Source organism: Oncorhynchus keta, chromosome 29, assembly GCF_023373465.1.
Source record: "Oncorhynchus keta strain PuntledgeMale-10-30-2019 chromosome 29, Oket_V2, whole genome shotgun sequence".
In the NCBI taxonomy this organism is placed as follows: domain Eukaryota; kingdom Metazoa; phylum Chordata; class Actinopteri; order Salmoniformes; family Salmonidae; genus Oncorhynchus; species Oncorhynchus keta.
Window position 1 is genome coordinate 20,544,727 of NC_068449.1, and position 22,878 is coordinate 20,567,604.

Below are 22,878 nucleotides of genomic sequence, written 5' to 3' on the forward strand. Positions count from 1 at the left end.
CTTGTTCTTACTTTCATTGATAGCAGCTCAATCAGCTAAGAATAATCAATAAACCGAAACAGTTTCGTGCACGAGGGAATTTCAAAACTGAAGCTGTCTCGTGCACAAGGGAATTTCCCGTCCACGTGTCTGAATACACTATTTTGAAGGCGGGATCAAAACAAACACTCTGATTGGTTATGAGAACAAAACGCGAAAAATATCTTAAAGGGCCATACACGAGTCACGTTATAAAACAATAAAAATGGCCTAACGTACCGATGCTTCTTTAAGACCACTTCAATTTAGCCTATTTTTTTTTCTGTGTTCACGCCCTGTTTGAGGGCGGGTGATTTTCTAGCTGACGTCTGTGAAATGAAATCAGCTTGTTGCTATTTGTCTCACACAGAATAAAAGTTTGCGTGGGGTGATCCTGAGTACGGACTAAACCCATTTGGGTTTACAGTGAAAATATACCCTTTTCATTTTTCTATACACTAAGGACTATCTTGTGGTGAGTTCCGAGTCTTAATGTATCAAATAATATTGAACACTGTCATTAACCTGTTGTTTTTTACATTGTTGTTTTGCTGGTCTGCATAGTTTGAAAGACCTGCCTGTGCTGTAAAATCTTGGACATTGTGTGTCATCATTGAGCCGCTACATTGTCTCTCACAACATCCCTGTATAGCCACTGGGATAAAGTGACTTTACCGACCCATTATGTGGCTATTTCTCACCGATATATGCCATCGGATGAATATTTTACTAACTTTTGTCTTGACAGTAGTTGTGGGGTGTTGTATTATGACAACAATCGTAGCCAACCTTGTAGGCTGTTTTACTTTTCGCGCTGCGATCTCTGTAGAGCTACGGTCTGTCGGCACCGTGTCGGCATTTCCAGCTTCTGGTTGGTTTACTTAAACTCTAAACAAGCACGCAATTTAACCAGGGACTCACACTGGAAAAGAGCACATCTATATTGTCGACTATGTAATTCGTTCAACTTTGATTATTAACGTGCATGGCTTATAAACAAAGGAATAAGCAAGTGTAATAAGACAGCTATTACAGGTTGTTCTGAAATAATCAGAGCGCGTTACGATAAAGAAGAAAATAAAGATTATCTGCGGCCGCACAATAAATGAGTTGAGAGAGACGGTTGTCATTGTCATATCTCACAGTTCAGTGTCTCTGGGGTAGTATAGCACATATAATGTCAGTTACCCGAATGGTTTTAGTGTCCTTTGCCTGACCCACCCGTCTTGACCACACTCCTTATCCGTAACCTCACTTTCCCAAATAACTATATGCAGAGACACAGATAAAGAACTAGTTATCACTGTCAGATTTCCAAATAGTGGGATATAGTGTGATGGGGGTAGAGAATTATTACAGGGGGCTGCATTTGTGTCTCTGTGAGTGTGTATGTACACTGCACGTGTGTAGTGTTTTTGGGGGGTGATGGCCTTCTTTGTGGTGTAGGGTCTTCTTTGTGGTGGAGAGTATTATTTGTGGTGTGTACATGACTCTGAGTATAACGTTCAACTATGTGTTGTTTATGACATTAGTGCTGTGCTCAAGAGGTGTAGGGGTGTGAATGTTAAGCTGAGCTGATGTGAGTGTGTTGTCAGTATCTGTGAAGGTGGTGTTTAGAGTTGTACTAAGTGATAGTAGGCTATTTGTAAATCCATGAACCCAATGCAGTAGGGGGAGCCACTGGCTGACACACTTAAAAGGGCAGACTTTGGTCTGTGGCAGAGAACTGAATGGAAGTAGTAAGAGAAATAACCTAAGTATATCTTTTCCACATTTTGTTATGTTACAACCTTGTTCTAAAATTGATACAAACATTTCTTACTCTCATCAATCTACACACTATACCCCATAATGACAAAGCAAAAACAGGTTTTCAATTTATTTTGCAAATGTATTACAAACAAAAAAACAGAAATACCTTATTTACATAAGTATTCAGACCCTTTGCTCTGAGACTCGAAATTGAGCTTAAGTGCATCCTGTTTCCATTGATCATCCTTGAGATGTTTCTACAACTTGATTGCGGTCCACCTATGGTAAATTCAAGTGATTTGACATGATTTGGAAAGGCACAAACCTGTCTATATAAGGTCGCCCAGTTGACAGAACAAAAACCAAGCCATGAAGTCGAAGGAATTGTCCGTAGAACTCAGAGACAGGATTGTGTCGAGGCACAGATCTGGGGAGGGGTACCAAAAAATGTCTGCTGCATTGAAGGTCCCCAAGAACACAGTGGTCTCCATCATTCTTAAATGGAAGAAGTTTGGAACCACCAAGACTCTTCCTAGAGCTGGCCGCCTGGCCAAACTGAACAATCGGGGAGAAGGCCCTCGGTCAGGGTGGTGACCAAGATGGTCACTCTGACAGAGCTCCAGGGTTCCTCTGTGGAGATGGGAGAATCTTATCAGAAGGACAACCATCTCTGCAGCACTCCACCAATCAGGCCTTTACGGTAGAGTGGCCAGATGGAAACCACTCCTCATGACAGCCCGCTTGGAGTTTGCCAAAAGGCACCTGGAGGAATCTCAGACCATGAGAAACAAGATTCTCTGGTCAAATGAAACCAAGATGGAACTCTTATTGCCTGAATGTGTTTGGAGGAAACCTGGCACCATTCCTACGGTAAAGCATGGTGGTGGCAGAATCATGCTGTTGGGATGTTTTTCAACGGCAGGGACTGGGAGACTAGTCAGGATTGGGGGAAAGATGAGAGGAGCAAAATACCCAAGAAGACTCAAGGCTGTAATTGCTGCCAAATATACTTTAACAAAGTACTGAGTAAAGGGTCTGAAAACTTATGTAAATGTGATATTTCAGTTGTATGTTTTTTTAATACATTTTCAAAAATGTCTAAAAACCTGTATTTGCTTTGTCATTGTGGAGTATTGTGTGTAGATTGATGCAATGTGGAAAAAGTCAAGGGGTCTGAACTTTCTGAATACACTGTATTTTCTTGCAACTTCCATGTTCTTGTCTTGTTTGCCAGAACAAAGCACTAAGTGGTTTTCCACATAGGGCTTATTGTGAATGCATACAGCGTGGCATAGCAAACCCCAGAATAATAGGCACTAAAGAGACTGAGGCAAATCTCTTTGGGTGAATAAATTAAAAAGTGTCCTCAGAAGCTGGCATTTTGACAAATCCAAGGAGAGAAGACGAGAGTGGATCTGTTGCTCTTCCTCCAAGGCTGTCATTACCCATTTGTTGCACTCTCATTTGGAAGTGGTGTGTTAGTAGCCTAACCCTGCATTAAAGGCTTGATGGAGAGTTCTGAAAGGGTTCACAAAGGTTACTTACATTTCAGAAGTATTTTCATGACTCGTTTGACCCCCATATTGCTGCAGGTTGCAATGCTGTGAATGAACCAAGCAGGGAGATTGTTGTCTGCTAATCTCTTGTGGACAGACTACGTAAGCATAAATGGTACAGTAGAGCTGTCATGCGTGGAGCAAATCAAATCAAATAAAATTTTATTGGCCACATACACATGGTTAGCAGATGTTGATGCAAGTGTAGTGAAATGCTTGTGCTTCTAGTTCCGACTATGCAGTAAAACCTAACAATTAATCCAACAAATTCACAGCAACTACCTTATACATACAAATGTAAAGGGATGAACAAGAATATGTACTGTACATGTAAATATATGGATGAGCGATGGCGTGTGGCATAGGCAAGATGCAGTAGATGGTGTCGAATACAGTATATACATATGAGATGAGTAATGTAGGATATGTAAACATTCTTAAAGTGGCGTTATTTAAAGTGACTAGTGATACTTTTATTACGTCAGTTTATTTAAGTGGCCAGAGATTTGAGTCTGTATGTTGGCAGCAGCCTCTCTATGTTAGTGATGGCTGTTTAACAGTCTGATGGCCTTGAGATAGAAGCTGTTTTTCAGTCTCTCGGTCCCAGATTTGATGCACCTGTACTGACCTCGCCTTCTGGATGATAGCGGGGTGAACAGGCAGTGGCTCGGGTGGTTGTGGTCTTTTTGGCCTTCCTGTGACATTGGGTGCTGTAGGTGTCCTGGAGGGCAGGTAGTTTGCTCCCGGTGATGCGTTGTGCAGAACGCACCACCCTCTGGTGAGCCTTGTGGTTGAGGGCAGTGCAATTGCAGTACCAGGTGGTGATACAGCCCAACAGGATGCTCTCGATTGACAACATATCCCAAGTGAGCCATGTTTCCGTGAAACAGAGAATGTTACAATCTCTGTCTCTCTGGAAGGCAACTTGTGCCCTAATTTCATCCACCTTGTTATCTAGAGATTGGACAGTTTAGTTCCGGTGCTTTGGACAAATCACATTTTCACAGGTGTTAGCATCTTTTGAATTTCGGAAGAGGAAGGGATATTTGGCCGCTAGTCTAGTTTCCGATCTCTTCTCAACACATATGAACCCAGAACTTAATCGAGCATCTGACCAATTACACAATACTTTAGTTCTGGGTTAACCAAGATTATTTTCTCTGCGAGCCTAGGGCCTGAAACACTGGAAGTACTGGGGGGATCCTTAAGTGTGATCTTGAAGCAATGTTGTACATAATCTTTTAACTTTTTTGTTGTTTTTTACAACTGTCTTGAACTATTTATTATAAGCAAGTCTTTAGAGACCAAGCTTCAGTTTTGCCATATAAACCTATTAGTCAGATATGCAAATAATTTGTTGTCTAGGCTACTCTGCATGTTGTAGTCTCAATCATTTGGACTGTATGAGGGACCAAGCTAGCCACAGGTCTGCTGGGTTGAGATCTGAGAGAGATGGAGACTGCCTCTCGCTCAACCAAACCCCCGATTTAGGTACATTTAGCCAACAAGTCTCTTAGCCGCAGCCAATTGTGTGGTTTGATGACTGTGATGAGCTGAACGATTTGTCTAAATCAGCAGTGTGCTTCACAACCACAGACTGAGCAGATCTCTGCTAGTTTTCTGTTCCACATAGATATCCCCCACTGACCTGGGTCTGCTCTGTCTGGATCAGCAAGCGTGGGTTTTATTTATGGAAGGGTAGTTATTATGGATTAGAAAGTTGTCTTTAATGATAATTAAATGTTAAATGTACTCTGCCTGAGGTCCTGCCTGAGGTCATCTCATTAGTACAGAGACAGACATGTTTAGAATCCACATTGATTTGAAGGTAATGATCTCAATTGATCAAAACAGTAGTCAAAGGAAGTCTTAGCAGAGCAATAGGCCCAACTCCCTCTCAATTTCTCTCTTATCCCCCTAGGCTGGTCTTGGCAGATCGCCGCCGTATGGACGATGAGGAGGATGATGTGTTTGAGCCAGACTCCCACTGCTGGCGCACAGCCTTCAGGGAGATAAAGTACGAGGACAGGGGAACCCAGACACCCAGCCCTGTCCTGCCACTGCCCAATAATATGCTGCCCTGCGGGGTGGCCCAGGAGCCCAGACCACTCTTCTACGGTACGGCCACACACACTATGTTAACACACACCCACGCAAACACAGTGTGAGGAATAGATAAGAGTGGAGCTCTGCTGTACTCCGTTCTTGGCGCCTGATAGTCCCAGCCACAACAGCTTTTATGACCTGTGTGTAGTGTACCCAGCTGCTTTCCCATTCAGATGGCGCCATTAGGTGATTTAGCCTGGCCCTGATGTGACAACAGGCCATACCTGTATAACTGACCCTTTACTAGAACACCAAGGATAGCTGTCTGTCAGTGATGCCCTCTCTGTCCTGTCACGCTACAGATAGCACTGGTAATGGAAAAGATTACTGTATCTGAACTTTGGAGTTGTTATGAGTTGCAGAGCATATGGCACTCTCAATGAACATTAAGATATTGACCTGACCAGTATCTATGGCTTTTTTCCCACAGGCAACGCAGGCTTTCGATTACACTTCCCAGCGCAGTTTGAGCGTGTTGGAGACCAGGGGCCTCTGGGAGAGCGAGGGGGGATGGAGCGGCTCAATCGGCAGCCCCAGCTGCCAGCACGCAGCATAGAGGTCTGCATTGGACAGAAACTCCAACTCATCGGAGACCAGTTCCACCAAGAACACCTTCAAGTGGTGAGAATACCCCCTGTGACTGACTGCACAGCACAGCTAAAGTCCACTGAGCAGGCCTACTGTACTCAGAGGTCTGCTGAGAGAGAGAGACTGAGCAGCAGAAGTGTCTTCTTTACGGGCATCCATTGTGGTTATGTCTCAGTGTCCCGTATTTGTTTTGGCTAGTCAGTGAGCATGCATTAGCCCAGTGTTCTGACCTCTCATTCTACCCCCCCCAAGACGTAGCTTAACCAGGGCAGCCTTTCCCACACTCACCCTTTCCCTCCCGGTCTCAGCTTCCTGTTTATTTCTCTCTGCCTTTCTCACCCCATTTCCTCCCTATGCTGCCACGGCGCCACAGGGGGCATGGAGGAGTCCACACCAAACACTGTATACTATGGTCGGGGTGACACTTTTAGTTCATGTACTGGCTGCATTGAAGTAGTCAGACTATTCTCTCTTGGCATACTATAGGTTAGGTTGTATTGGTGGTAGAACTGTGGATCATTGAGAGTTTCTTTCTGCAGAGCACCAATGGCACATTTAGAGGGAAAGGAAAACACAGAGTCAAAGACACACTCACACACACTCTTACACACATAAACACACTCAACACATTCTCACACAGAGACTAAGCTGAAGTGACCGGACTAGGTAAACATGTTGTACATGCTACGATTATGATATATGATTGTCTCACCCAGCTGTCTTAAGATGAATGCACTAATTGTAAGTCACTCTGGATAAGAGCGTCGGCTAAATAACTCAAATGAAAAAACTAATATTGTAACCCGAAGCTTGGCGCGTGAGCCCAGGTGAACAGCTGTGGTTAGGGAGTCTGACCAACTTAAGAAACCGTCTTGCATTTCCTTAAAATCTCTTTCATGAATTGAGTCTTAAGCATGAAACACACAGAGAATCTCACTGCCAATAGACTGCTGACTAGGTACTTACCACAGTGGGAGGTCATTCCTTCACTTGCTAGAACAAAAGCGGTACCTGCTGCATTCCGCCCCAGTAGCAACGAACCTGCCATTTCTATTTGTAGAATCGCAATGCTCGTCAGTGGCCAACTACTTGACTTTGAGCCAATCAGAGAGCACGAACCCCCACGTGGGGGAGCCATCAGGAGTGACAACAAAAATGAAAAAATAACACATTTTCTCTGTACATTCATGGTTAAATGTCATGAGCCAGTCATACTTCATATGCAATGTAGGCTATGGGATGGTAACTAGTTAAGTACACAGACGCAATGCAATGTACACAACGCTAAATACTTCCTCCAAACTAGCTAACACGGTAGTTAGTATTGACATAATTAAAGCTGCAATATGTAACTTTTTGGGGGACCCAACCAAATTCACATAGAAATGTAAGTTATAGATCTGTCATTTTTATGGAAGACAAGTCTAAGAAGGGGTAGATTGGTTCTATGTGCACTATGCCTATGCTTCCCTGTCTTGTACACCACCACAAGTTTTGTGAAAATACATGTTTGGTTATGGAAAATATATTTCACAGCAGTTTAGATGGCACAAGGATCTCTACACTATACTTGCTTGTTTTGTCACAACTGAAGTTAGGTGAACTATTCAAATTTTAGCAACCAGGAAATGGCTGAGCGATTTCTCTGTAGTGCACCTTTAAATCACAATGGATTAGTGTCTGTGAAACAGCTGCCTGTGTTAGCTGCCAAGTTAGTGCAGTGTCCTTAGCTAGCTAGAAAGCTATATTGTGCTAGCTAGCGAATATGCTAACATTTGGTAGCTAGCAAAAAAATTGGCTATGGGCCGGCACTGGCAGTATGAGATTATGGAGAGGGAATTAAGTAGTTTCTTCATCATCTTGCTAGGTAGTTATCTAGCTGTGGCCATCTGGGATTTCTACAAAATAGCAATATTTAACATAGCTATCTAGATTTCATTGGAATCTAAACCATAAATTAAGCAACACTCACAGACATGCGTTTTTCAAACAATGCTACTGCCACCATCTGGTGTGGAGTATTTTAACAAGGCTGTGGATGACGACTTCAAGGTCTTTGCTGTGTGAACACAAAATAGATTGACTGCTGACACTGTTCAGAGGTGCTAAGGCAGGCAAACATTTGACAATCCTACCAGTGTGTTTGAGCTACAGTGCATTCTGAAAGTATTCAATCTACACACAATACCCATAATGACTAAGCAAAAACAGGTTTTTAGAACTTTGTGCACATTTATAAAAAATATTACGTATACATAAGTATTCAGACCATTTACTCAGTACTTTATTAAAGCACCTTTGGCAGGGATTACAGCCTCAAGTCTTCTTGGGTATGACGCTACAAGCTTGGCACACCTGTATTTGGGGAGTTTCTCTCATTCTAATCTGCAGATCCACTCAAGCTTTGTCATGTTGGATGGAGAGTGTCGCTGAACAACGATTTTCTGGTCTTTCCAGAGATGTTTGATCAGGTTCAAGTCCGGGCTCTGCCTGGGCCACTCAATGACTTTCAGAGATTTGTCCCGAAGCCACTCCGTCATTGTCTTGGATCTCTTCTTTGGGTCGTTGTCCTGTTGGAAGGTGAAACTTCGCTCCAGTCTGAGGTCCTGAGAGCAGGTTTGCATCAAGGATTTCTCTGTACTTTGCTCCGTTCATCTTTCCCTCGATGCTGACTAGTCTCCCAGTCACTGGCACTGAAAAACATCCACACAGCATGATCCTGCCACCACCATGCTTCACCGTAGGGATGATGCCAGGATTCCTCCAGACATGGCGCTTGGCATTCAGGTCAAATAGTTCCATCTTGGTTTCATCAGACCAGAGAATCTTGTGTCTCATCGTCTGAGAGTCTTTTAGATGCCTTTTGGCAAACTCCAAGCGGGCTGTCATGTGCATTTTACTGAGGAGTAGCTTCCATCTGGCTGATTGGTGGAGTGCTGCAGAGATGGTTGTCCTTCTGGAAGGTTCTCCCATCTCCACAGAGGAACTGTGGAGCTCTGTCAGAGTGAACATCGGCCAAAGCCCTTTTCCACCGGTTGCTCATTTTGGCTGGGCGGCCAGCTCTGGGAAGAGTCTTGGTGGTTCCAAAATGATTCCATTTAAGATTGATGGAAGCCACTGTGTTCTTGGGGACCTTCAGTGCTGCAGACATTTTTTGGTACCCTTCCCCAGATCTGTACTGCGACACAATTCTGCCTCTGAGCTCTACGGCCAATTCCTTCGACCTCATGGCTTGGTTTGTGTTCTGACATGCACTGTCAACTGTGGGACCTTATAAAAGACAGGTGTGTGCCTTTCCAAATCATGTCCAAACAATTTGAATATGACCACAGGTAGACACCAATAAAGATGTAGAAACATCTCAAGGATGATTCATGGAAACAGAATGCATTTTGTCTCCCACACTCACGCTGAGATTTTATTAATACCACAGACTTCTGTCCTGCAGCCACCGTGCACTGTGACTCATCTGATATGACACAGGACATTGCAGGCAGGCGTTATTACACTAGGGCTATGATACACTGACTGACACACAGCTTAGCCTCAGCAGAGACAGGCCAGGGCAGGGTATAAGGGAATCTCTCTCTCTCTCTCTCTCTCTCTCTCTCTCTCTCTCTCTCTCTCTCTCTCTCTCTCTCTCTCTGTCTCTCTGTCTCTCTCGTTTCTCACTGGGTAAACACAACAAGTAACATCAGTTAGTATGAGAACAATGTGATGTCATATCCTGAAGCTACAGCGCGATAGGGCTCACACACTCACACACTGCTAATCTCAGCAATTAAACTCTCCCGGGCAGGTGGGACGGTAGCTTCGCAGCTGGCGAACATCCGGTGAAATTGCAGAGCGCCAAATTCAAAATACAAAATTGCTAATATTAAAAATTAATAAAAATACAAGTGTCATAGATTATTCTTTAGCTTAGAATCTTGGTAATCGAAGCACGTGGTCCAATTTACAATAGGCTTTACGGCGAAACCATAGCATTTGATTGTCTGAGGACAGCACCTCACGTACTTCCTGCATTAATATAAATTCATAACCTGCACAGGTGTCACAAAACACAAAAATAACAATAAAATAAATCACTTACCTTTGAAGATCTTCATCTTTTTGTAATCCAAAGGTCCCCAGTTACACAATGAATGATCGTTTTGTTCGATAAAGTCCCTCGTTATATCCCAAAAGCTCTGTTTGGTTGGCACGATTTGTTCAGTAATCCACTGGCTCAAAGGCGGTCAAAACATGCAGACGAATACATCCTAATAGTACTCGTAAAGTTTGTCAAAACATGTCAAACGATGTTTATAATGAATCCTCAATTATCTAAATAATCAATAATATTTCAACTGGACAATTGTGTATTCAATAGAAAGGAAAAACAACGAAGGACGCGCACACGGTCACGCAAGCAAACCAGCACTTCATGTAATCAGTGTCCACTAACCAAAAGGTCTTTGTCTTTGTAGTTTTTCAAACTACAAGACTGAAACCATGTCTAAAGACTGTTGACATCTAGCGGAAGCCGTAGGAACTGCAACCCGAGTCCTAGTTATGAGACTTTCACATAGAAAACCATAGGAAAGTCAAATGACCAAAAAAAAAATATTCCCGGATGGATTGTCCTCGGGGTTTCACCTGCAAAATCAGTTCTGTTATACCCACAGACAATATTTTAACAGTTTTAGAAACTGAGATTTTTCTATGCAATACTACCAATTTTATGCATATCCTAGCTTCTGGGCCTGAGTAACAGGCAGTTTACTTTGGGCACGTTTGTCATCCAAACTTCAAAATACTGCCCCCTGCCCCAGAGAGGCTAAGGAAAAAAACAACCGCGTGAGGCATTGTTTTTTAGATTTCCGAATCCCATAGAATAGTGGATCTGGAATATTGACTTTGATTACCTACATAGTAAGCAACAGTTAGGTGTTATTTCAGTTCTTGAAGTTCTTGATTTACTCTCTTGTCATTCGAGTGGACAGAATTACTGTTCTTGTGTGCAGAGCCCACTCAGCCCAGGGAGTTATACAGGCCTGAGTCTCTGAGAGTTTCTCTCTGCCTGTCTGGCTGCTGTTGAGTGATGCTTGTACAGACTAACCCAAAACAGACCCGTGTGGTTTGTATGCGTGATCTCAAGTTTAGCCCATGTCTACTATTCCTGGCGCTGTGGTTTTGTTGTGTATATAAGTCTTCAGCAGTGAGGTAGGTACACTCATTTCCGTGCTGCATGTATGCACGCACCCACATAAACTCCGAAAAAGACAGGACCCTGTCTTTCAAAGATAATTAATACAAATCCAAATAACTTCATAGATTTTCATTGTAAAGGGTTTTTAACACTGTTTCCCATGCTTGTTCAATGAACCATAAACAATTAATGAACATGCACCTGTGGAACGGTCATTAAGACACTACCAGCTAACGGGCCTCCCGGGTGGCACAGTGGTTAAGGGCGCTGTACTGCAGCTGTGCCACCAGAGACTCTGGGTTTGCGCCCAGGCTCTGTCGTAACCGGCCGCAACCGGGAGTTCTGTGGGGCGACGCACAATTGGCCTAGCGTCATCCGGGTTAGAGAGGATTTTGCCGGTAGGGATATCCTTGTCTCATCGCGCACCAGCAACTCCTGTGGCGGGCCGGGCGCAGTGCACGCTAACCAAGGTTGCCAGGTGCACGGTGTTTCCTCCGTCACATTGGTGCGACTGGCTTCCGGGTTGGATGCGCGCTGTGTTAAGAAGCAGTGCGGCTTGGTTGGGTTGTGTATCGAAGGACGCATGACTTTCAACCTTAGTCTCTCCCGAGCCCGTACGGGAGTTGTAGCGATGAGACAAGATAGTAGCTACTACGGAATTGGGGAGAAAAAAGGGGTAAAAAAAGAAAAAAAGATATTAAAAAAGACACTACCAGCTTACAGGCGGTAGGTCACAGTTATGAAAACTTAGGACACTAAAGAGGTCTTACTACTGACTCTGAAAAACACCAAAAGAAAGATGCCCAGGGTCCCTGCTCATCTGCGTGAGCGTGCCTTAGGCATGCTGCAAGGAAGCATGAGGACTGCAGATGTGGCCAGGGCAATAAATTGCAATGTCTGTACTGTGAGACGCCTAAGACAGAGCTACAGGAAGACCGGACGGACAGCTGATCGTCCTCACAGTGGCAGACCACGTGTAACAACACCTGCACAGGATCGGTACATCCAAACATCACACCTGCGGGACAGGTACAGGATGGCAACAACAACTGCCCGAGTTACACCAGGAACACGCAATCCCTCCATCAGTGCTCAGACTGCCCTAGTAGGCTGAGAGAGGTTGGACTGAGGGCTTGTAGGCCTGTTGTAAGGCAGGTCCTCACCAGACATCACCAGACATGGGCACAAACCCACCGTCTCTGGACCAGACAGGACTGGCAAAACGTGCTCTTCACTGACGAGTCACAGTTTTGTCTCAACAGGGGTGATGGTCGGATGCGCGTCTATCGTCTAAGGAATGAGCGTTACACCAAGGCCTGTACTCTGGAGTGGGATCGATTTGGAGTTGGAGGGTACATCATGGTTTTGGGCGGTGTGTCACAGCATCATCAGACTGAGCTTGTTGTCATTGCAGGCAATCTCAACGCTGTGCGTTACAGGGAAGACATCCTCCACCCTCATGTGGTACCCTTCCTGTAGGCTCATCCTGACATGACCCTCCAGCATGACAATGCCACCAGCCATACTGCCCGTTCTGTGCGTGATTTCCGGCAAGACAGGAATGTCAGTGTTCTGCCATGGCCAGCGAAGAGCCAGAGATCTCAATCCCATTGAGCACATCTGGGACCTGTTGGATCGGAGGGTGAGGGCTAGGGCCATTCCCCCCCCCAAAAATGTCCAGGAACTTGCAGGTGAGTTGGTGGAAGAGTGCGGTAACATCTCACAGCAAGAACTGGCAAATCTGGTGCAGTCCATGAGGAGGCGATGCACTGCAGTACTTAATGCAGCTGGTGGCCACTCCAGATACTTACTGTTACTTTTGATTTTGACCCCCCCCTTTTGTTCAGGGATACATTATTCCATTTCTGTTAGTCACAAGTCTGTGTAACTTGTTCAGTTTATGTCTCAGTTGTTGAATCTTGTTATGTTCATACAAATATTTACACATAAGTTTGCTGAAAATAAACACAGTTGACAGTGAGAGTACGTTTTAATTTTTTGCTGTGTTTACGAACACGCTGTGTGCGTGTGTGTGTGCATGCATGCATGAGACTGAGTATGTGTGTGTGTGAGTGTGATCTCGTCTTTCAGACTCACTTGGACTGCCACTTTTCAATGTTGATATGTCTCTCTCGCCATCCCTCCATTTCTCCCTCTTGTTGGGTTATTGCAATTATGTAGGGCATCAGCAGGCTTTCAAACACAGTTTAACATTCATCTCTTTGATTGACTCATAAATTAAGAGACATGGCATACTGTGTATTATGGCTCAACACCCTCCCATTTCCATATCATCCTACCATCGTGGCAGGGGAAGGGCTTAAGGTGCTTAAGAGTATAAGAGGAGCATTGGTGCTGACAGATAAATTGCTCCTCCGTATGAGAAGGCTGGAGGGGACGGAGCAGAGGTCCCCAGAGCAGAGTAAGCTGACATGACAGTAATGACAGACACAATGACAGGAAGACTGCCACAGTCTGCATGGGGGCGAGGAGCAGAGTTGAGTTACAATAGTGTGTTTTTCTAAAGACTCCTCCTGGTGCTTTCGATGAGTGTTGAAAGCGTAAGCATTGAATGTCCCTAGGGTGTGTGTGTGTGTTTACTTTCCTTATCTTCTCACTGTTTTATAAGGGCACTCTATTTTCTTTACAGCACACATGAGGGGGTGGGGAAAAATGCTTGTGGTTGTTGAGATGTGCATGTCTGTATTCCTGTCCACTTCTGCCTCTTGGTTGCACTCCTGTCCTGAGCTGTGAGTCTCTGGCCACTGGTCGCTACCTGTCTGTGTAGCTGATAAGCTAATGCTTGTGTGAGCCATTGGGCCGACAGACAGACAGGTTGCCTGCATCATGAGGCTCTGACAAAACACACCAGGCTTATGTTAAAGTGATGATGCTCGGCACACGCATACTCCGGCTGACTGGCTCTCGTTCAAGCAAATGAGAAATAAGAGCACTCAGGATTTCCGGAAGGCCAAAGTTAGTTACTTTAAGGAGCAGTTCTCTCACTGTGGGTCTAACCCCAAGAAGTTCTGGAAAATTGTTAAAGACCTGGAGAATAAATCTTCCTCCTCACAGCTGCCCATGTCCCTTAATGTTGATGATGTGGTTGTTACTGACAAAGAGCACATGGCTGAGCTGTTTACTCACCACTTCATTAAGTCAGGATTCCTATTTAACTCTGACATGCCTCCTTGCCCGTCCAACATTTCCTCATCTCCCACCCCTTCTAATGCGACTAGCCCCGATGCCCCTCCCTCTTTTCCCCCTGCCCTGCTACAAATTTTCTCCCTGCAGTGTCCAAGGTGCTAAAGGAGCTGATTAAACCTGACCCCAAAAACCATCTGGGTCAGTTGCTGCCCCTATCATTGCCAAGCCTATCTCTGACCTTTTTAACCTGTCTCTCCTCTCTGGGGAAGTTCCCATTACTTGGAAGGTAACCACGGTGCACCCTTTATTTAAAAGGGGATATCAAGCTGATCCTAACTGTTATAGGCCTATTTCTATGTTGCCCTGTTTATCAAAAGTGTTGGACAAACTGACTGGCTTTCTTGATGTCTATAGTATTCTCTCTGGTATGTGGTTTCCACTCAGGTTATGGATGTGTCACTGCAACCTTAATGGTCCTCAATGATGTCACCATTGCCATTGCCAAGCAATGTTGTGCTGCTATTTTTATTGACTTGGCCAATGCTTTTGATACGGTAGACCATTCCATTATTGTGGGCCGGCTAAGGAGTATTGGTGTCGCTGAGGGGTCTTTGGCCTGGTTTGCTAACTACCTCTCTCAAAGAGTGCAGTGTCTCAGCCACTGCCTGTCACCAAGACCTACCCCAAGGCTCGATCCTAGGCCCCACGCTCTTCTCAATTTACATCAACAACATAGCTCAGGCAATAGGAAGCTCTCTCATCCATTTATATGCAGATGATTCAGTCTTACACTCAGCTGGCCCCTCTCTGGATTTTGTGTTCAACACTCTACAGCAAAGCTTTCTTAGTGTCCAACAAGCTTTCTTTGCCCCTAACCTTGTTCTGAACACCTCCAAAACAAAGGTCATGTGATTTGGTAAGAAGGATGCTCCTCTCCCCACAGGTGTGATTCCTACCTCTGAGGGTTTAGAGCTTGAAGTAGTCACATTATACAAGTAATTGGGAGTATGGCTAGAAGGTACATTGTCCTTCTCTCAGCACAAGCTGCAGGCTAAGGTTAAATCTAGACTTGGTGTCCTCTATCGCTCCTCTTTCACCCCAGCTGCCAAACTAACCCTGATTCAGATGACCATCCTACCCATGCTAGATTACGTAGACGTAATTTATAGTTTGGCAGGTAAGGGTGCTCTCCAGCGGCTAAATGTTATTTACCATTCGGCCATCAGATTTGCCTTCAATGATCCTTATGGGACACATCACTGCACTCAATACTCCCCTGTAAACTGATCATCTCCGTATACCCGTCGTACGACCCACTGCTTGATGCTTATTTATAAAACCCTTTTAGGCCTCACTCCCCCCTCCCTATCTGACACAAACAACACCCGTTCTTCCAGTCACATTCTGTTAAAGGTCCCCAAAGCACACACATCCCTGGGTCGCTCATCTTTTCAGTTCGCTGTAGCTAGCGACTGGAATGAACTGCTAAATGACAAAAATGTAAATGTAAATGTAACTGCAACAAATACTTAAACTGGACAGTTTTATCTCCATCTCTTCATTCAAAGATTCAATCATGGACACTTACTGACAGTTGTGTCTGCTTCGCGTGATGTATTGTTGTCTCTACCTTCTTGCCCTTTGTGCTGTTGTCTGTCCCAAATAACGTTTGTACCATGTTTCGTGCTGCTACCATGTTGTGCTGCTGCCATGTTATGTTGCTACCATGTTATGTTGTCATGTGTTGCTGCCATTCTAAGTTGTTGTCTTAGGTCTCTCTTCATGTCGTTTTGTGGTGTCTCTCTTGTTGTGATGTGTGTTTTTGTCCTATATTTATATTTTATTTTTAATCCCAGCCCCCGTCCCCGCAGGAGGCCTTTTGCCTTCTTGTAGGCCGTCATTGTAAAGCATAATTTTTCTTAACTGACTTTCCTAGTTAAATAAAATGCGTTTAAAAAGTGTCTGTTCTCTATCACTGGCTAAATTTAGACCCTGACTGAGTCATTTTAGACAGTTGGTAGTGTGACTCATGACCAATGAGGGAGCTACAGGGTGGGCCCACACCTTGTCACCCTCTCTGTGCTGAGCAGGGTGGAGGAACCAGAGGAGGAGACAAGGTCTCTGCTGCCGTTTTTACAGGACATTATGGCTGTGAGAATGTACACATTAGAGGTCGACCGATTAATCAGAATGGCCGATTAATTAGGGCCGATTTCAGGTTTTCATAACAATCGGAAATCTGTATTTTTGGACGCCGATGTTGCCTTTTTATTTTACGAGGCAAGTCAGTCAAGAACACATTCTTATTTTCAATGACGGCCTAGGAACGGTGGGTTAACTGCCTTGTTCAGGGGCAGAATGACAGATTTTTATGTTGTTAGCTCAGGGATTCAATCTTGCAACCTTACTGTTAACTAGTCCAACGCTCTAACCTCACGAGGAACCTGCCTGTTACGCGAATGCTGTAAGAAGCCAACGTAAGTTGCTAGCTAGCATTAAACTTATCTTATAAAAAACAATCAATCAATCAATCATAATCACTAGTTATAACTACACATGGTGCGCATTCGCGAAAAAGGACTGTCGTTGCTCCAACGTGTAACCATAAACATCAATGTCTTTCTTAAAATCAATACACAGAAGTATAGAGTTTTAAACCTGCATATTTAGCTAAAAGAAATCCAGGTTAGCAGGCAATATTAACCAGGTGAAATTGTGTCACTTCTCTTACGTTCATTGCACGCAGAGTCAGCGTATATGCAACAGTTTGGGCCGCCTGGCTCATTGAGAACTAATTTGCCAGATTTTTACGTAATTATGACATTACATTGAAGGTTGTGCAATGTAACAGCAATATTTAGACTTAGAGATGCCATCCGTTAGATAAAATACGGAACAGTTCTGTATTTCACTGAAAGAATAAACGTTTTGTCTACGAAATGATAGTTTCCGGATTCGACCATATTAATGACCAAAGGCTCGTATTTCTGTGTGTTATTATGTTATAATTAAGTCTATGATTTGATAGAGCAGTCTGACTGAGCGGTGGTAGGCACCAGCAGGCCTGTAAGCATTCATTCAAACAGCATTTGCGTGTGTTTTGCCAGCAGCTCAAGCATTGCGCTGATTATGACTTCAAGCCTATCAACTCCCGAGATTAGGCTGGTGTAACTGATGTGAAATGGCTAGCTAATAGCGTTTCAAACGTGACTCGCTCTGAGACTTGAAGTAGTTGTTCCCCTTGCTCTGCATGTGTAACGCTGCTTCGAGGGTGGCTGTTGTCGATGTGTTCCTGGTTCGAGCCCAGGTAGCAGCGAGGAGAGGGATGGAAGCTGTTATACTGTATACTGTTACACTGGCAATACTAAAGTGCCTATAAGAACATCCAATAGTCAAAGGTATATGAAATACAAATCGTATAGAGAGAAATTGTCCTATAATTTCTATAATAACTACAACCTAAAACTTCTTACCTGGGAATATTGAAGTCTCCTGTTAAAAGGAACCACCAGCTTTCAAATGTTCTCATGTTCTGAGCAAGGAACTTAAACGTTAGCTTTCTTACATGGCAAATATTGCACTTTTACTTTCTTCTCCAACACTTTGTTTTCGCGTTATTTAAACCAAATTGAACATGTTTCATTATTTATTTGAGGCTAAATTGATTTTATTGATGTATTATATTAAGTTAAAAGTGTTCATTCAGTATTGTTGTAATTGTCATTATTACAAATAAATAAAAACAATCCGTTGATTTAATCGGTATCGGCTTTTTTTGGGGGGTCCTCCAATAATCGGTATTGGCGTTGAAAAATCATAATCGGTCGACCTCACATTAATGTCATTGTGTGGCGTAGCAGTGTTTGTTGATCAAATATATTGTGTTAACCTAGTCAGTTGTACAACTGAATACATCAACTGAAATGTGTCTTCCTCATTTAACCCAACCCATCTGAATAAAAGAGGTGTGGGGGGGCTGCCTTAATCGACATACACGTCATCAGCGCCCAGGGAGCAGTTGTCGTTGGGGGTTAACTGCCTTGCTCAAGGGCAGAATGGCAGATTTTTCCACTCGGGGATTCAAACCAGGCGTACATACAGCATTACTGACTGTCACAATTGCCTATAATAGGCTTCGCCGTCTGTCAGAGTTGGCCAGTTCAGGTGTAATCACAGACAGATTGATGGGCTTGGTTATGTGCTTTCTAGTTGTAATTAGATGTAAAGGCACAACTTTCATAAGTGCTGCTACCCTAGCTGTTGTTAGCGCTGTGTCTCTAGGTGAACCAAACTGAACAAAAATATAAAACGCAACATGCAACAATTTTTAAGATTTTACTGAGTTATAGTTCATATAAGGAAATCAGTTAATTTAAGTAAATTCATTAGGCCCTAATCAATGGATTTCACATGACGGAGAATACAGATATGCATCTGTTGGTCACAGATACCTTTAAAAAAAGGTAGGGGCATGGATCAGAAAACCAGTGAGTATATGGTGTGACCAGAAATTGCCTCATGCCATGCATCACATCTCCTTTGATTAGAGTTCAGGCGGTTGGTTGTGGCCTGTGGAATGTTGTCTTACTCTACTTCAATGGCTGCGCGAAGTGGCTGAATATTGGCGGGAACTGGAACACGTTGTCGTACACGTCAATCCAGAGCATCCCAAACATGCTCAATGGGTGATGTCTGGTGTGTATGCAGGCCATGGAAGAACTGGGACATTTTCAGCTTCCAGGAATTGTGTACAAATCCTTGCGACATGGTGCCGTGAATTATCATGCTGAAACATGATGTGATGGTGGTGAATGAATGGCACGACAATGGACCTCAGGATCTCATCACGGTATCTCGGTGCATTCAAATTGCTATTGATAAAATGCAATTGTGTTCGTTGCTCGTAGCTTTTGCCTTCCCATTCCATAACCGTACCGCCACCATGGGGCATTCTGTTCACAACATTGACATCAGCAAACCGTTCGCCCACACGACGCCACACACGATGTCTGCCATCTGTCCAGTACAGTTGAAACCGAGATTCATCTGTGAAGAGGACACTTCTCCAGTGTGCCAGTGACCATCGAAGGTGAGCATTTACCCACTGAAGTCGGTTACGACGCGGAACTGCAGTCAGGTCAAGACCCTGGTGAGGACGACAAGCACGCAGATGAGTTTCCCTGAAAAGGTTTCTGACAGTTTGTCCAGAAATTCTTTGGTTGTGCAAACCCACAGTTTAATCAGTTGTCTGGGTGGCTGGACTCAGACGATCCCGCAGGTGAAGAAGCCGGATGTGGAGGTCCTGGGTAGGCGTGGTTACACATGGTCTGTGGTTATGAGGCCGGTTGGAAGTACTGCCAAATTAGAGAAAGGAACATTCAATTCTCTGGCAAACGTTCTGGTGGACATTCCTGCAGTCAGCATGCTAATTGCACACTCCCTCAAAACTAGAGACATCTGTGGTATTGTGTTGTGTGACAAAACTGCACATCTAAGAGTGGCCTTTTATTGTACCCAGCAAAGGGTGCACCTGTGTAATGATCATGCTGTTTAATCAGCTTATTGATATGCCACACCTGTCAGGTGGATGGATTATCTTGTCAAAAGAGAAACGCTCACTAACAGGGATGTAAACAAATTTGTGCACAACATTTGAGAGAAATACGCTTTGTGTCCGTATGGAACATTTTGGGGATATTTTACTTCAGCCCATGAAACATGGGACCAACACTTTACATGTTGCATTTATATTTTTGTTCAGTATAGTTCAATTTGTGCATTGGATAATATATATTTATAAAGCAGACTTCTTTCGTTGTTATGCAATTATCAAAATATCCCGAGCTTATCTTTTGATAAATGCTATATCACAAAATCAATATTCCCAGTAGTACCTCAAATATCCGATGGCTATACAATAATGTATTTCTTCCTTTTACAAAAACGGGTGCGGGTGTGGAAAGTGCATGAGCCTGTTTGAAACTGGCACCAGTTTATGCAACGCTCTGCAAAGTTCATCTCACTGTATGGGGGCTAGTGGAAACCTGGGTCTTATCACATTGCAAAGTGCAGGCTAGTTGTAAACAGGTTGATTTCTGGGCTTGCACACAGATGCTGCATCAGATGTCATGTTAAGAAACATGTCAACTCGGCAGTCACGCTTTGGTGGAATTGGTTGACAACGGGAGAATGTTGTCTGACACTGGCAATGTGCTAAGCTTTTTTTTGTCAAAGCTTTTTATCCAGCCTATTGTTGCTCTTTGTTGACGTGTGACGTGTATCTGAAATAGCTGTGGTGTTATCAGGTCCGGTAGTGTCTGTGTTTCGTCTGTGGAGCTAAGCTCAGCTCTCATACTGAGATATGTTCCTGTGGATCCACACCCCTCCTCAAGTGCTCTCTAGTCCTATATAGTGCAATTATCTTATCTCCTCCTCTATGGCAGAGATAGCTTTATCCTCCAAATCACACACCATCCAGTTGGCTCTCCAGCCTGAGGGGGAGAGGGAGGCTGCTCCTGATGTGCTGTTGATTCTGTTTCCATAGACTTGCTGTGCAATGAATGTGTCTGTGGCACGGGGTGGGGTGGAAGTTAGTGTTACATTGGCTGGGGTTAGGGTTCTCAATCCTGCACACAAAGAACCTGCATTTATAAGTAGTGCTGGACACACACACAGACTGTTGTGAGAATATCATAGCCATTCCGGTGTCTGGTTATGACCTATCCCTCCTCAATTCACCATGTTGATCTCTCTCAATCACTATCACCACCCATCACACACCAGCACACATCCACAGCTCCAACTGAAGACCCTGGTAAAGGAATGATCAAATCAAATCAAATCAAATTTATTTATATAGCCCTTCGTACATCAGCTGATATCTCAAAGTGCTGTACAGAAACCCAGCCTAAAACCCCAAACAGCAAACAATGCAGGTGTAAAAGCACGGTGGCTAGGAAAAACTCCCTAGAAAGGCCAAAACCTAGGAAGAAACCTAGAGAGGAACCGGGCTATGTTGGCCAGTCCTCTTCTGGCTGTGCCGGGTAGAGATTATAACAGAACATGACCAAGATGTTCAAATGTTCATAAATGACCAGCATGGTCGAATAATAATAAGGCAGAACAGTTGAAACTGGAGCAGCAGCACAGTCAGGTGGACTGGGGACAGCAAGGAGCCTTCATGTCAGGTAGTCCTGCACGGTCCTAGGGCTCAGGTCAGTTGAAACTGGAGCAGGAGCATGGCCAGGTGGACTGGGGACAGCAAGGAGTCCTCATGTCAGGTAGTCCTGGGACATGGTCCTAGGGCTCAGGTCCTCCGAGAGAGAGAAAGAAAGAGAGAAGGAGAGAATTAGAGAACGCACACTTAGATTCACACAGGACACCGAATAGGACAGGAGAAGTACTCCAGATATAACAAACTGACCCTAGCCCCCCGACACATAAACTACTGCAGCATAAATACTGGAGGCTGAGACAGGAGGGGTCAGGAGACACTGTGGCCCCATCCGAGGACACCCCGGACAGGGCCAAACAGGAAGGATATAACCCCACCCACTTTGCCAAAGCACATCCCCACACCACTAGAGGGATATCTTCAACCACCAACTTACCATCCTGAGACAAGGCCGAGTATAGCCCACAAAGATCTCCGCCACGGTACAACCCAAGGGGGGGCAACCCAGCCAGGCCGACCACAACAGTGAATCAACCCACCCAGGTGACGCACCCCCCAGGGACGGCACGAGAGGCCCCAGCAAGCCAGTGACTCAGCCCCGTAACAGGGTTAGAGGCAGAGAATCCCAGTGGAAAGGGGAACCGGCCAGGCAGAGACAGCAAGGGCGGTTCGTTGCTCCAGAGCCTTTCCGTTCACCTTCCCACTCCTGGGCCAGACTACACTCAATCATATGACCCACTGAAGAGATGAGTCTTCAGTAAAGACTTAAAGGTTGAGACCGAGTTTGCGTCTCTGTAGGCAGACCGTTCCATAAAAATGGAGCTCTATAGGAGAAAGCCCTGCCTCCAGCTGTTTGCTTAGAAATTCTAGGGACAATTAGGAGGCCTGCGTCTTGTGACCGTAGCGTACGTGTAGGTATGTACGGCAGGACCAAATCAGAGAGGTAGGTAGGAGCAAGCCCATGTAATGCTTTGTAGGTTAGCAGTAAAACCTTGAAATCAGCCCTTGCTTTGACAGGAAGCCAGTGTAGAGAGGCTAGCACTGGAGTAATATGATCAAATTTTTGGTTCTAGTCAGGATTCTAGCAGCCGTATTTAGCACTAACTGAAGTTTATTTAGTGCTTTATTAGCCGGAAAATAGAGCATTGCAGTAGTCTAACCTAGAAGTGACAAAAGCATGGATTAATTTTTCTGCATCATTTTTGGACAGAAAGTTTCTGATTTTTGCAATGTTACTGTAGATGGAAAAAAAGCTGTCCTCGAAATGGTCTTGATATGTTCTTCAAAAAGAGAGATCAGGGTCCAGAGTAACGCCGAGGTCCTTCACAGTTTTATTTGAGGCGACT

At 44.4% G+C, this 22,878-nt stretch overlaps 1 protein-coding gene across 1 annotated transcript in view; it reads left to right on the forward strand.

Annotated features, from left to right (window-relative positions):
• Window positions 1-330: 330 nt before the first annotated feature.
• Window positions 331-22,878, forward strand: part of LOC118362444 (bcl-2-modifying factor-like) — a 30,092-nt gene continuing 7,544 nt past the window's right edge. The window contains exons 1-3 of the mRNA XM_035742780.2: window positions 331-493; window positions 5,248-5,444; window positions 5,863-6,053. Coding sequence (XP_035598673.1) covers window positions 5,273-5,444; window positions 5,863-6,053 — 363 coding nt within the window. The 5' untranslated portion in view covers window positions 331-493; window positions 5,248-5,272. The remainder of the gene's footprint in view (window positions 494-5,247; window positions 5,445-5,862; window positions 6,054-22,878) is intronic.